General features: G+C 42.2%; 1 protein-coding gene across 3 annotated transcripts in view; it reads left to right on the top strand.

Moving 5' to 3' along the window:
• Positions 1-16,274, top strand: part of LOC126259363 (uncharacterized transporter slc-17.2-like) — a 531,434-nt gene that overhangs the window by 470,529 nt on the left and 44,631 nt on the right. For all 3 annotated transcript variants that reach the window (XM_049956099.1, XM_049956101.1, XM_049956100.1), the window contains 2 exons: positions 3,688-3,871; positions 7,389-7,516. In XM_049956099.1, the coding sequence (XP_049812056.1) occupies positions 3,688-3,871; positions 7,389-7,516 (312 nt within the window). The remainder of the gene's footprint in view (positions 1-3,687; positions 3,872-7,388; positions 7,517-16,274) is intronic.

Raw genomic sequence — 16,274 nt, 5'->3', positions numbered from 1 at the left:
TGGCGCTCACAAACCTGGACCTCTTCCTGCTCCCATACCTTTACCTTCAGAGCGTCATATACGCCCGCCGATAGTGTGGGCCGCCAGTATGGAATGATGTCAACTACAGACTAGATTGCTTCTGCCTTATACTGCACCACGGATACTCAAACAGTTCCACACCACCTGTTAGACAGTTCAGCGCCTGCAGTCAGCGTAGTGCAGTATTTCAAAAACTTCAAATGGCTCTGAGCACTATGGGACTCAACTGCTGCGGTCATCAGTCCCCTAGAACTTAGAACTACTTAAACCTAACTAACCTAAGGACATCACACACAGCCATGCCCGAGGCAGGATTCGAACCTGCGACCGTAGCAGCAGCGCGGCTTCGGACTGGAGCGCCTAGAACCGCACGGCCACCGCGGCCGGCTCAAAAACTTCCTTCCAACTTGAGGAGGAAAACATTTCAGATACACCGCCGCTCAGAATCGACGCAAAGAGCCCACAAGATGTGGAATAAATCACCCCCTTCCTTGGGTCGTCCATTTTCACACATTTAAAGGTCGAACCCCCATGCCACGCATGCGCCTTTCTTGAGCATGTTAAAAATATGCCTGTCAGAGACTTCGACATCCATTCAGCAGAGTGATGCCTCACAGCTGCTCGAGCATCTGAAAGCAGGCAATCCCTTCGACACTTGTTAGGTACATTTTTAACATGCTCAAGAGAGGGGTGCAGCGGGGGGAGGGGGCTTTCCCGTTTTATTCACGCATATGTCAGTGTTGCATCCATCCATGATTACACCATAGGAGAGAATGAAACAGAAGGACTGGAAACGTGTAAACACCAGTTGCTGCTTCGGATCACGTTTAAATTTCGTCAAATGGATCTGAATGGTCCCCATTGGTTCATCCTGTACCCCAGAAAAAAAAATTGCGGCCCCACAACATTCCACAGAAGGGAAAAGTATAAACTCCATTAGCCGGCCGAAGTGGCCGTGCGGTTAAAGGCGCTGCAGTCTGGAACCGCAAGACCGCTACGGTCGCAGGTTCGAATCCTGCCTCGGGCATGGATGTTTGTGATGTCCTTAGGTTAGTTAGGTTTAACTAGTTCTAAGTTCTAGGGGACTAATGACCTCAGCAGTTGAGTCCCATAGTGCTCAGAGCCATTTGAACCATTTTTTATAAACTCCATTTGTTGCTTCGGATAACGTCCAAATTTCGTAGAATGTTATTTAATAGTCCCTAGTAGTTTCATCCTGTACACCAGAGCAAAATATTGCGGTCGCACTACGCACCAAAAGGATCAGATCACGTTCAGAGGGATTGCAACTCGAAGATGTCCTTAGAGTAGGGTTGAATCGTCTGGAATGTGTCAGTACTGTCGAATATTGTCTACAATGTCGTACTGTTGCTTACTGCACTGCGAACTTTCGTTTGCGACCTCTAAATTTATGGGAATCAACATTTTCCTCGGCCACCATAAGGAAATTGCATGATTCCAATGCTGTCTGACGCAGTTCTGACCTCCATAGCAGAGGCATCAAACGAAGGGCTGAAATGTGGATACGAGGAGGTGTGACAGCCTCCCAGTCGTGTGACAAGCCCACGATGGCGTTGGGCAGAGTTGTGACGGCATTCGGTGTCAATGTGCTATCATTAACTCACCTTGACCTGAAACGAATTTCAGAGCTGTCGCCTTTCTTTTTCGCAAGTTTCGACACCTTGATGTTGTGTCGATAAGCCCAACGTCGCAGGGCGCCACGCTTCTGCACTGTTACAGAGGAAGGGTTTAGGCACCTTTGAGCCAATTTTAAAACTTGTGCTTTGCAATAGGAGACAATTACACCTTTTTTAAAAGTAATGTATAAGCTACAGCGATAATATATTTTGGACAAGTGCAGCTCGTTCTGTTGTCGTGACAGCACAATAAACGATCTTCTTGTAGTAACGCAGTTTATACTATCACGCATTCAAAGACTTTTCATCATGGGGTCATCACCAATGAGAATTTTAAAGTTTTTATATTCCTTTATTCCTTGACTTACTGCTTGCTGCTTTCGGTGTTAGTATTTTTATGATGCACAGCACCGCATATTAGAAGCAACACTCACTGATTTCCCTATATACATGCAGCAAAGTCTACGTGTGTTTGCATCCTCGAGCGAGAATCTCCCATCACCTCTGACAACACGCTGATAGCAGTAACATTGTTGGCTTTACTACACTTCCGTAACGTGTAAGGTTCTATTTACAGTGCTTTCCAGCTGCAGAACTAATTACTGACGAAAAATGCTGAAGATGTGTTAGTAGTTGAATCCATTTACGTGGTGGTTGTAATTAAACTTCCACTACTGATGTGGACAGCCGCCAAAAACGAGTGACTGTAGGAATATGAAACTTCGTGGAAACATTTGTAAGGAAATGTGGAAGAGAAATAATGAATAAACCCTCTCTTTTTCCACTCCTCATTCACATCCCTCTGTCTCCCCGCCCCACAACGTCCCAACACTGCATCTAGTGGTAAGACAGCGCTCTTCTCTCCCCACTACACTAGCACTTCCCTTTCCCCAATCCTTCATGTTGCTGCTTTCGTTCAACATGACAGTTTCATTCCAGTCCGTGCTACCGGGAATGGTGGTCATGTGTGTGAGTGTGTGCATGTGTGCTTCTTTTTCTGAAGATGACTTTGGCCGAAAGCTAAATGTGCAATAGTCTTTCCGTTGTGCCTGACTGCAACTCAATCTGTCATCTTTACAGCGACTAGTAATCTATCGTTTCTCTTACATTGTTCATCTTAAACTAGGAATTCTGAAAAATCAGCGGTGGCCAAGCTGAGCCTGTTCAATAAACACAAAATTACATTTGAAAATACGAGAATTCTGGTTCACACATTTAAGTATTGGGACTCTGAGATTAGGGAAGTATTATAAAAAAGTCTGTGTGATGACACCAGGTATACACTTAGCAATGCATGGAAGTGTCCAATTGATAAAGAAAGAGCAGAGAGAAAGACTGGTTAAAGCTTAGCACCTGATATAAGTGGAGGCACTGCAAGCGACCCAGGGCACGAATCGCGAACATAATCTGTGGACACATAAGTCGTTCACCATGGTCTGTGCCGCGCGGCCGCTACGGTCGCAGGTTCGAATCCTGCCTCGGGCATGGATGTGTGCGATGTCCTTAGGTTAGTTAGGTTTAAGTAGTTCTAAGTTCTAGGGGACTGATGACCTTAGAAGTTAAGTCCCATAGTGCTCAGAGACATTTGAACCATGGTCTGTGATGTAGTGCAGCTAATCAGATTCCGTTCTCTGGGTATGAAATTTGGAGCATCGACAGTCGCAGAACGCTCAGTTTAAGCCATTGTTGACGACGATGGAGGCTATCTTCTAAAACTTGGAAATTTATCCGAACGGGGAGAGCTAACTGAGAACTTTTTGTCCAAGGACTACGTCGAGAAAGACTTCGTAGCAATGTACGGTTTGCTATTGCCGTCAGTCAAAATTTCTTTGTAGCAGTTTTACTTGTGAGAAAATACTGAACGCAATCCTACATTGGATACCAGTCGATAACGTGGTACAATGTTGGACGCCTTTCATATTTGTTCGTCTGCATGTACTATTTGCCGGAATTGTCGCTACACTCGTAAGAATCATCGGCTTCTGGTGATGGGAATTAGTGACCGACTCCCGCCTCCTGGGTGTTGCAGGGCTTCAGCCTGCCGAGCGTGTACCAGCTGTACACGCGCTGGGCGGCGCCCGAGGAGCGGACGGCGCTGATGGGCGTGGCCTACACGGGCTTCCCGCTGGCCAACGTCGTCATATTCCCGCTGTCCGGCGTCCTCTGCCAGGCCACCTTGCTCGGCGGGTGGCCCTCCATCTTCTACGTCACAGGTCAGCCTCTCCACTCTCTTAACACACTGATGGAAATGGGAAGTACTACCCCCCTAACCCTAAATACCTTGAAAGAGCGTTACCAGACTGATTAGTATTTCTGTTCCAGTGGGCTGTGCTGATTACAGTTTGACCCTCATGCAAGCTTATATGCAGTATATAAAAATGTCCTTCCTACTGATGTAGAATCGTGTGGTGTCCACAGGTAGTGGGCGCAACACAGTATGCCTAGAGGACTTGCACACGTAGCGTATCGCTATCTTTTGGACTTTTAGAGAAGACGAATCATTGGCGTAAGGGATACGGGAGGATTGTGTTGACAGACTGAACTCTGTAGTGCAGTGATCGCAGAATGAATCGACAGTACAACAGTGTGACAGGAAATGTAACGAGGTCTTAGAAGAGCTTTACATCTGGTAGTAGAATTGTTCCACTGTCTCTCAAGAGTGGACGACAAAAGGTGAAATAAGGAGAGAGATTACAAGCAGTGTGTCGCCATGAACAATTGGTAACAGGTTACTGGTAGCTGGCTCTCTCGAGTTGCCATACGTCGTTCACCGCTGACACTGTATGACAAGTTGCGTAGTTTGCAGTCAAGAGACAACTTACATGTCAGAGGGTGGAGCGGCTCTAGACACCCATACCTCTCCAACTCCTGGAACCAAAGTATGTTGAGCCATTGGTTACGACTAAAGAGCTGATTTGGTAATTGTTGAAGGGAGATTGAATGCACGCTACCATGTGGTAAGAATTTCAATCACTGTTGTCATACCCTTCCTGGCTAGTATACCAAGTGCACTTTATCAGCTGGATAATGCAAGTGTGCGCACTGCTGTTCACAGTGCAAAAGGCTTGATGAATGTGCAGGTAAGAGAGGGGCCTGCCTGGGCACCTGATTTGTCAGCCACAGAACATACACTGTCTGATTAAAAACATCTGGAGACCCCTGTTTAATGTGGAACTGACCACTGAATGTCACGAGAGTCCAGCTCGCCAATGTAAAGTGAGACCAGGAGTATTGTCGATCTGTTTATTCATGGAGGATATTTTGAAGTTTTTCACGTTGACTATTTTTCACAAATATTCAATTTATTATATCTTTCACGATTGGCAAAGTTCGGCCTTGCAGTCCATTTTGAAAATCTAGTGCACATGAAGGTGGCCTGTAAGGCCGAAAACAGCCTGTAAGGCCAAACTTGGCCAATCGTGCAAGATATACTGAACAGGTGTGAAGACAGTCCACGTGGAAGACATCCAAATGTCCTTGAGCAGTAGTGTGTTGTCTGTAGAGAAGCACAAACATCATAATGGATCGGTCAGGAGGCCTTAATGACTTCGAACGTGGAGTAGTCATTGACTCTCACCTGAGTAACAAATCCATCAGGGATATTTCAACCCCTCTAAAGCTCCCTAAATCGACTGTTGGTGATGTGATTGTGAAGTGGAGGCGCAAGGAATAACCACACCAGGCAGACCTCATGTACTGATGCACAGCTAACGTGGAACATAGCGGATGGTGGAATCACTCGAGAGTTCCATCAGCAGTCCAGTTATTACAATGAATGTGGGCATAAGGAGTTAAAAAGAATGGGGTACAATGGTCGAGCAATTCCTCGTAAGACACACATTTCAGTAGTCTGGGGATGTACAAAGCGACGCCACTGGACGGTGTAGAACTGAAATGAGTGTTCTGGAGGGATGAATCACGCTTGCCTTGTGGCAATCCGATGGATGGGTTTCGCATTGGGCCAATGCCTGCAGGGCGTGACCTGCTATCATGAGTAGTGGTAACAGTGAAGCACGAAGGATTTGGTGCTTCGTTATGGAGATGCTTTTCGTGGTCAGTGAGTGAACTTTTTATTTCGTGTAAACAAACGCTATATCTGGCCAGAAATGAACATAGTTTATAGCAGCGTGAAGAAAACAGAGACTATGATTGTTCATAACAGCATGATATGGAACCTGTCATAAAGCGGCGTCTGTGAGGAAATGGTTTGTGAACAATTGCATTCTTGAAATGGATTGCTCTTCCCGGAGTCTTTATCAGAGCCCAAATGAGCACCTTTGGGATGAGTCGACTTCATTCAAGACCTCTGCGTCCAACTACCTCTCCTGGTGTCAGCTCCAGAGGCAGATTGGGGTGGCAGTCCTCTTCAGACATTGAGACACCACATTAAAAGTATTAAAGTTATATGAAGGCGAACACTGGAGGCAAGTCCTATTAATGTCCTCCAAAATTTGTCCGAATATTTTTGAGCAGATAGTGTAACTGGGATGCGATAGGAAGATGTATGTTTCCATACCACCTCCAGCCAGCAACCTTCACGTACTTACACACCATGTTTTTAAGGCATTGCAAGAAATTTCTAAAGATGACATTCAGAAGCTGTTTGCTTCCATGCCACAGCGGATACAAAAGTGCATCGTACCTGTGGAGATCTCACCTCGTACTGATGTTAGTAGTGGAGTCAGTTCCTTATAGAATGAAAGCATAATTATTGAATACCCACTATATTATGAACATCTCCATAACTTCAGTCCAGAACCGCGCTGCTGCTACGGTCGCAGGTTCGAATACTGCCTCGGGTATGGATGGGTATGATGTCCTTAGGTTAGTTAGGTGTAAGTAGTTCTAAGTCCAGAGGACTGATGACCTCAGATGTTGAGTCCCTTAATGCCAACAGCCATTTGAACCATTTTGTGTCCGGTCCGCGCTTGTAGACTTCGCTCCTAAGGCAACCCCACAAACAGTAATTTAACTGAGTAAGGTCGGGTGATCTTGGTGGTCTGGAAATGACTCTACGGTGACCAATCTAGCGCCCAGGATACGTTTCAGTGACATGCTGTGTCACTGGCCGCACCGAATGTGCAGGAGCTCAATCGTGTTGAAAGTACATTCGCCGTTGTGTCACCAAAGGAGTATCCTCCTAGTATCCTGGTAACACATTTTGAAGGAAGTCAAGATACAGTACTGTATTAAGTTCGGTTATCTGAAATAACTACACCGATGAGTTGCTCACCAATAACATTGCGCAAGTGAAGTGCGCACTGAAATGATCAGTAAAGACTACACTACGTAGCCTAATACGCCCTCACTGTATCCAGATGTGTGCTGGTGAAGAAGGACATGCGACTGACGCCATCCAAGCTCTGACTCGATGCCCGGGCGTATCAAGGCCGTTATTACGGCCAGATGTGGTTGTTCTGGGTACTGAGTTCTCAGGATCTATGCACCCAAATTGGGTGAAAATGTAATCACGTGTCAGTTCTAGTATAATATATTTGTCCAATGAATACCCGTTTATCACCAGCATTTCTTCTTGGTGTAGCAATTTTAATGACCAGTAGTGTACTTAGTTTGGCATGTAAAGTACCTTTGGATAATATGGTAAACTAACCTCGGGTACGTTACAGTACGCGAAAGGCGTCTCCGTAATGACGCGTATAGTACTTCCAATATGTGCAGTATCTCACTGTGGAGTTTACTATGAGTGGTGTTTTTGTTCTACTGTTGTAGGTGCCTTTGGGTTCGTATGCTCTGTGGTGTGCTGGTTCCTGGTATACGAAAATGCGAACGAGCATCCGCGCATCTCTGCAGAAGAGAGGGAGTACCTCAACGCCGTCGCCGTCAAGGAGACTGGAAAGGTGAGTGCAGCAGACAGGCAGTGTGTGTGTCACGTTCATACAGACTAACGTAGGAGCTTGTTAGTATTTCCAAGTATCTCATTATGAGAAACGCTTGTGGAAATACAAAAAGTGAAAGAATTTCTTTTTAATATAAATAATAGTGTAACGATATCAGTAATGATATTCTTAGCAAGAAGACATTAATGTGTTTCCAGGATAAGTCCTTCATTTTATTACGCAACCAAGCACAGTTGCTATGTTGTTTAGCTCTTGTGTAGTTACGACCTGTGTTTATTAACCATAAAATGATTTGAGGCATATGTTGATTCTCTGTGTGAAAGAGCGAGTGCGAGTGCGAGTGAGAGAGTATGTAGCAGGGTGTTTGAGAATTACATTTTATGTTTTACCTTTTGGTGTATAATATAAAAAAGTAATAACATAAAAAAATACACATTCGTCTCCAATGAGTTTAGTAAGAGCACTGATACCGTCGCTGTTGAGTGTTCTATACATACCCCCACCAACACCATTCTTCTTCTTACTACTATAGTTGTTATTATTATTACTATTGTTATTATTATTTGGGGTCCAGTTTAGAAACCGAGGGAAAATCAGAGTTAGAAATCAATAAAAGAATTAGTAGCGGACGAAAGGTCATTGGGATGCTTAACTCAGTCTTATGGAGCAGGGATGTAATGAACAGAACTAAAAAATTAATATACAAATCTGTATTAGAGAGTGTGGTTCTGTATGGAACGGAGACCTGGACAATTAATCTGAAGCACATTAAAAAAAATTACAAGCTCTAGAGATGGACTTTTGGAGAAGATCGACAAGACTCTCCAGGAAAGAGAAGATAAGGAACATCGAAATAATAAGGAGATCTAAGGCGCTGCAGTCATGGACTGTGCGGCTGGTTCCGGCGGAGGTTCGAGTCCTCCCTCGGGCATGGGTGTGTGTGTTTGTCCTTAGGATAATTTGGGTTAAGTAGTGTGTAAGCTTAGGGACTGATGACCTTAGCAGTTAAGTCCCATAAGATTTCACACACATTTATTCAATAAGGAGAATGGAAATAAAAGAAAGAATATATGACGTAATGGATAGGAAGAAATTACAGTGGTATGCGCATGTACGACGAAGGGAGGAAGCCAGAATACGAAAATTGATACTGGAGTGGGAACCGGAGGGTAGAAGAAGAAGACGACCTATGACCACCTGGCTCCAAAATGTAGAGCACACAATCAGGAGAATGGGCGCAGAGGAAGAGGACACACAAGATCGTAGCACCTGGTGGAATATTTTAGTAATTTACGAGTAAATTATTTTGTTGGAGGTAGGCCTCTGTAATGAGGAAAAACTCAAAATAATAATAAAAAATTAATAATAATAATAATAATAATATAATAATAATAATAATAATAATAATAATAATAACCCCCGTGGAGGCCCGGGAAAAGAATAGGCCTCCGGTATGTTCTGCCAGTCGTAAAAGGCGACGAAAAGAACAAACCACTAATAGGGCTAACCCCCCTTTTAGTGTGATTACTTGGTTCAGGACAGAACTAAAGAAGCCTCGGACAAGCGCCGTCATGGTCGGGGACGACGCTTGAACCCTATGCCCGCCCACAATGGTAACGACACTGCTAGCCAACTGGAAAATGATTTAAATCCAAATAGAGGTGTTTTGCAGGATATGCTTCCTGCAACCACCCTAGAAGGAAAACAAAGACAGAGGATGAGATGGTCAGATGAAGTTAATCGACACCTCATGTTCTGTTATTACCAAGCAACAAACCTAGGAACCAACACAACTGGATACAGATCACAAGTACACACAACATTTATTACCAGATACCCAGAATTAAAATTTTTAACAGAACAACGACTAGCTGATCAGATCCGTGTAATAATCAAAAATAACAGGATACCCCAGTCAGAATTAGAAAACATCAAACAACAAGTACAACAAATACTAGAACAAAATAATGTGCAATCAGAAGAAGAAGAAGAAAATACAGTAATGGACTCAAACATCCCAGAGCAAACAAACAAAGAACAACACACATCAATTAAACAATCAGAGGAAAACGACATCTTAAGACAGCCACCAGAACAAGCACAAATAGAACACGAAGTGACACACATGTTAGATATAGAAGAGAAATTTCAGCTGACATATATAGAATACAAAGACACAAATACAGACATTAGACCATTCTTGCATAGACCACCAAATAACCCACAAGTCGAAACAACAATAACAACTATCAACACAATCATACACAACAAAATAAATGAAAATACAACAATGGAAGAGTTACAACTACTGGTTTATGTAGGAGCACTCACTACACTAAATATACACACTAGGCAGAGATCAGAACCAACCAACACACAGAAGAAACCCACAAAACCAGCATGGTAACACAGGCTACAGATCAGAATAGAAAAACTGAGAAAAGACATCGGACAGCTAACACAATTTATAAGAAATGAAATATCAGACAAAAAACGAAAAAGGTTAGGTAAAATCTCACAACAAGAAGCAATGGAGCAATTAGATGAAAAGAAGCAGAAGTTACAAGCATTGGCCAAACGACTTAGAAGATACAAAAAAAGTGAAAATAGCAGGAAACAAAACCAAACATTCAACACAAACCAAAAGAAATTTTACCAGACAATAGATAACACACACATTAAAATAGACAATCCACCAAACATAACAGACATGGAACACTTCTGGAGCAACATATGGTCAAACCCGGTACAACATAACAGGCATGCACGGTGGATACAAGCAGAAACAGACTCATACAAGATGATACCACAAATGCCTGAAGTGATAATTTTGCAACATGAAGTCACCCGAGCAATTAATTCTACGCACAATTGGAAAGCCCCTGGAAATGATAAAATAGCAAATTTCTGGCTAAAGAAGTTCACCTCAACACATTCACATCTAACTAAATTATTTAACAGTTACATTGCAGACCCATACACATTCCCTGATACACTTACACATGGAATAACCTATCTGAAACCTAAAGATCAAGCAGACACAGCAAACCCAGCTAAATATCGCCCCATAACATGCCTACCAACAATCTACAAAATATTAACTTCAGTCATTACACAGAAATTAATGACACATACAACACAGAACAAAATTATAAATGAAGAACAAAAAGGCTGTTGCAAAGGAGCACGAGGATGTAAAGAGCAACTGATAATAGATGCAGAGGTGACATATCAAGCTAAAACTAAACAAAGGTCACTACACTACGCATACATTGATTACCAAAAAGCTTTTGATAGTGTACCCCACTCATGGTTACTACAGATATTGGAAATATACAAAGTAGATCCTAAATTGATGCAGTTCCTAAACATAGTTATGAAAAACTGGAAAACCACACTTAATATCCAAACAAACTCTAATAATATCACATCACAGCCAATACAGATTAAGCGTGGAATATACCAAGGAGACTCATTAAGTCCTTTCTGGTTCTGCCTTGCTCTGAACCCACTATCCAACATGCTAAACAATACAAATTATGGATACAATATTACTGGAACATACCCACACAAAATCACACATTTGCTATACATGGATGATCTAAAACTACTGGCAGCAACCAATCAACAACTCAACCAATTACTAAAGATAACAGAAGGATTCAGCAATGATATAAGTATGGCTTTTGGAACAGACAAATGTAAGAAAAATAGCATAGTCAAGGGAAAACACACTAAACAAGAAGATTACATATTGGATAACAGCGACTGCATAGAAGCGATGGAAAAAACGGATGCCTATAAATATCTAGGATACAGGCAAAAAATAGGAATAGATAATACAAATATTAAAGAAGAACTAAAAGAAAAATATAGACAAAGACTAACAAAAATATTGAAAACAGAACTGACAGCAAGAAACAAGACAAAAGCTATAAATACTTATGCCATACCAATATTGACCTACTCATTTGGAGTAGTGAAATGGAGTAACACAGACCTAGAAGCACTCAATACACTTACACGATCACAATGCCACAAATATAGAATACATCACATACATTCAGCAACAGAAAGATTCACATTAAGCAGAAAGGAAGGAGGAAGGGGATTTATCGACATAAAAAACCTACATTATGGACAGGTAGACAATTTAAGAAAATTCTTTCTAGAACGAGCAGAAACTAGCAAAATACACAACGCAATCACTCATATAAATACATCGGCTACACCACTGCAATTTCATAACCACTTCTACAACCCTTTAGATCACATAACATCAACAGATACGAAGAAAGCAAATTGGAAAAAGAAAACACTTCATGGCAAGCACCCATATCATCTAACACAGCCACACATCGATCAAGACGCATCCAACACATAGCTAAGAAAAGGCAATATATACAGTGAGACAGAAGGATTCATGATTGCAATACAGGATCAAACAATAAACACCAGGTATTTCAGAAAGCATATTATTAAAGATCCCAATACCACAACAGATAAATGCAGACTTTGTAAACAACAAATAGAAACAGTAGATCACATCACAAGCGGATGTACAATACTAGCAAATACAGAATACCCCAGAAGACATGACAATGTCGCAAAAATAATACATCAACAGCTTGCCTTACAACATAAACTTATAAAACAACACGTTCCTACATACAAGTATGCACCACAAAATGTACTGGAGAATGATGAATACAAATTATACTGGAACAGAACCATTATAACAGATAAAACAACGCCACATAACAAACCTGACATCATACTCACCAATAAAAAGAAGAAATTAACACAACTAATCGAAATATCCATACCCAATACAACAAATATACAAAAGAAAACAGGAGAAAAAATTGAAAAATACATCCAACTGGCTCAGGAAGTCAAAGACATGTGGCATCAGGATAAAGTTGACATCATACCAATTATACTATCAACTACAGGAGTCATACCACACAATATCCACCAATACATCAATGCAATACAGCTACATCCAAACATATATATACAATTACAGAAATCCGTAAATATTGATACATGTTCAATTACCCGAAAGTTCCTAAATGCAATATAACATATACCGTACAGCAAAAAGGAAGTGACGCTTGATAAAGGTCCGCGTCACTCCATTCCTCACCAGACTTAACGTCTGAGAAAGTAAAGATAATAATAATAATATAATGCAGTTCTACGGACATATCCACAGGATGAATGAAAACAGAATTTCAAAGCGAATTCTTAAAGTCATCAACTCAGGCAGGGGTAAAACAAAATGGATAAAAGAAGTTGAAGAGGACCTCAGACAAGCACACATAACAGTAAACGATGCAGAAAATAGAACTGAATTCAGGAACATCATCAAAAAACATAAATTTGACACCACAACACAGAAGAGACCAGGATGCAAATGGACAGCGGAGCGAAAGAAACAACACAGTGAACACATGAAGAAAATCTGGGCTCAGAAAAAACATAAACAATCATCATAAAGGAATTCAAGTTCAAACGCTCTCTTAAATGGGAATAATCGAAAATAATAATAATAATATAACACGGCCTATACAGTATTCCTCTTACTGTATCCATTCGTTGCTCAGACAGCTCATACTACTGCACCCTCTTGAATGTACTTTCTAAGGATACGTCTAATGTCCCTTAGTCTGATCTCCTACGCCCTTTTATCGTGCAGTAGTAAGTGGTAGCATTCAACAGTATTTCAGACCTACACCCAGCTCATTTTTAAAACGTACAATGTTAAAATCTCGTTCCAGACAAATCATCAAATTAGACATAATTTGAAGCACAATGTATGTAGAAAGATATATAAATTCAAAAGATTTGGAGTTTGTAAAATTTAATACGTTCCCTCTGATGGATAGACAGCAAGAACATTTTAGCTCAGTTACAAGAAACATACAGATGCACTCAGGTCAAGTAAATACGACAGATCAATATAAATTCAAAAGATTTGGAGTTTGTAAAATTTAATACGTTCCCTCTGATGGATAGACAGGAAGAACATTTTAGCTCAGGTACAAGAAACATACAGATGCACTCAGGTCAAGTAAATACGACAGATCAATTGTTGCGTATCACATATATAAAACAGGCCATCTCCTCAAGGGAACAAAAAAAGACAGAAATCTTGCACATCGAAAACAAAGGGAGTAAACCAGACCTGCTAAAAGAATTAGCGATCGTCAGTCGTGGTGAAAGAAGCAAGACAGTATTCTGAACGCACAAGTCAAAGGCAACGAAATCAGATATCTTAGAGACTTTGTAGAATTATCTTAGAGCAGATATATGATTATAAATTTGTATCACCTCTTTGAGGAATAACTGGATGCTGAAGACCGCAGGTTTCGGAAACGTGGAAAAATAGGCGACCAATAGAACAGAACAGCGCTATAGTTGAGCCAGTAGTTGCAGTTACACAGTAATACAGTGGGCATGTCAGTTCACAACAACTTCCGGACATCTGCAGAAGCGCCAACTTAACACGCTCTGAACCCGTAGCATAAATGTAGGACGCGACCCAGTGTAATGTGCGATGTGAGACGGGACCGCCACTGGCAGATATCGACGATTTTAAAGTATGACATGGCTCCGCATTCCCATGCCCTATTATTCAAATTTATATGATGAACGCCGCTGTTATTATTGTTCGTAGATTTTTTTAACCCTTTAACTTCATGAGCTACGTTGTACAATCTGATGATGAGAGCATTGTCTCTCGAAACGCATTGTTGGGCTTTGTGTACGCCTGAAATACGGTTGAATGCTACCAATTATTCTGAACAGCCAAAGAAACTGGTACACCTGCCTAATACCGTGTAGGGCCGCCGCGAGAACGCAAAAGTGCCGCAGCACGACTTGGTATGGACTCGATTAATGTCTGAAGTAGTCCTGGACGAAACTGACACCATGAATACTACCGGGATGTCCATAAATCCGTAACAGAACAAGTGTCAGGAATCTCTTCTGAACAGCACGTCGCAAGCCATCGCAGATATATTCAACAATGTTCATGTCTGGGAAGTTTGGAGGCCAGCGGAAGTGTTTACGCTCAGAACAGTGTACATGGAGCCAATCTGGAGCACAATGGACATGAGTGGAAGCTGGTGATCAGACAGGACGCTTACGTACGTGTCACATGTCAGAGTCGTATCTAGACGCTTCATGAATCCCATGTCACTCCAACTGAACACGCCCCACACCATTACAGAGCCTCCACCAGCTTGAACAGTCCCCTGCTGACAGACAGGATTCATCGATTCATGAAGTTGTCTACTCGTACAAGTACAACCGCTAGATACAATTTGAAACGAGACTCGTCCGACAAGCCAACATGTTTCCAGTCACCAACAGTCCATTGTCGGTGTTGATGGGCCCAGGTGAGGCGTAAATCTTTGTGTAATGCAGTCATCAAGGATACACGAGCGGGCCTGCGGCTGGAAGTCCATATCGATGATGTTTCGTTGAGTGGTTCGCATGCTGACACTTGTTGATGGCCCAGGATTGAAATCTCCAGCAATTTGTGGAAGGGTTGCACTTCTGTCAAGTTGAACGATTCTCTTCAAGCGTCGTTGGTCCCGTTCTTGCAGGATCTTTTTCCGGTCCCAGCAGTGTCGGAGATTTGATGTTTTACCGGATTCCTGATATCAACGGTACACTCGTCAAGTGGTCGACGGGAAAATTACCCAACATCGCTACCTCGTAGATGCTGTGTCGCATCGCCCGTGCGCCGACTATACCACCACGTTCAGACTCACTCAAATCTCGATAACCTACCATTGTAACAGTAGTAATCGACATAACAACTGCGCCAGACACTTGTCTTATATAGGCGTTGGCGACCGCAGCGCCGTATTCTGCCTGTTTACATGCCTCTGTATTTGTATACGCTTGCCTATACCAGTTACTTTGGCACTTCAGTGTATTAGTGAAGACCTTAACAACCGTTATGTCACATGTATCCGTAATGTGTAATATTAGATATGCCCTTTTACTGCTCCAAGAAGTATGATTTGTGGAACTTGAATTTCGCGCTAATGCCACTTACTCGTAACGCGCAATTAATTTATAGGGTGATGGCGCAATATTTGGACAGAATTAAAGTAAATAGAAAGAATACTCCTCATTAAAACAAATTAAATACCAGGTGAAATGCTGCTGACGAATGTGATACATTGAGCTGACGAAAGTCATGGGGTAACCATATCCACATGTATAGATGGCGGTAGTATCGCGTACACAAGGTAAAAAAGGGCAGTGCGTTGGCTGGCCTGTCATTTACACTCAGATGATTCACGTGAAAAGGTTTCCGACACTATTATGGCCGCACGCCGGGAATTAACAGACTTCGAACGCAGAATGGTAGTTGTAGCTAGACGCAAAGAACATTCCATTTCGGAAATCGTTTGGCAATTCAATATTTCGAGATCAATATTGTCAAGAGGGTGCCGAGAATATAAAATTTCAGGCAATTCCTCTCACCATGGACGATGCAGTGGTCGACAGACTTCACTTAACGACCGAGAGCAGCGGCGTACACGTGTGAACAGACAGCAGAAGTCAATGTGGGAGTGCGACGAACGTGTCCATTAGGACATTGCGGCGAAATCTGGCGTTAATAGGCTATGGCAACAGACGACCGACGCGATGACTTTGCTAACAGCACGACATCGCCTGCAGCGCCTGTTCTGGGCTTATGACCATATCGATCGCACCGCAGAGGACTAGAAAA

Source organism: Schistocerca nitens, chromosome 5 (assembly GCF_023898315.1).
Source record: "Schistocerca nitens isolate TAMUIC-IGC-003100 chromosome 5, iqSchNite1.1, whole genome shotgun sequence".
NCBI lineage: Eukaryota > Metazoa > Arthropoda > Insecta > Orthoptera > Acrididae > Schistocerca > Schistocerca nitens.
This window is presented reverse-complemented; position numbering and strand designations above follow the sequence as displayed.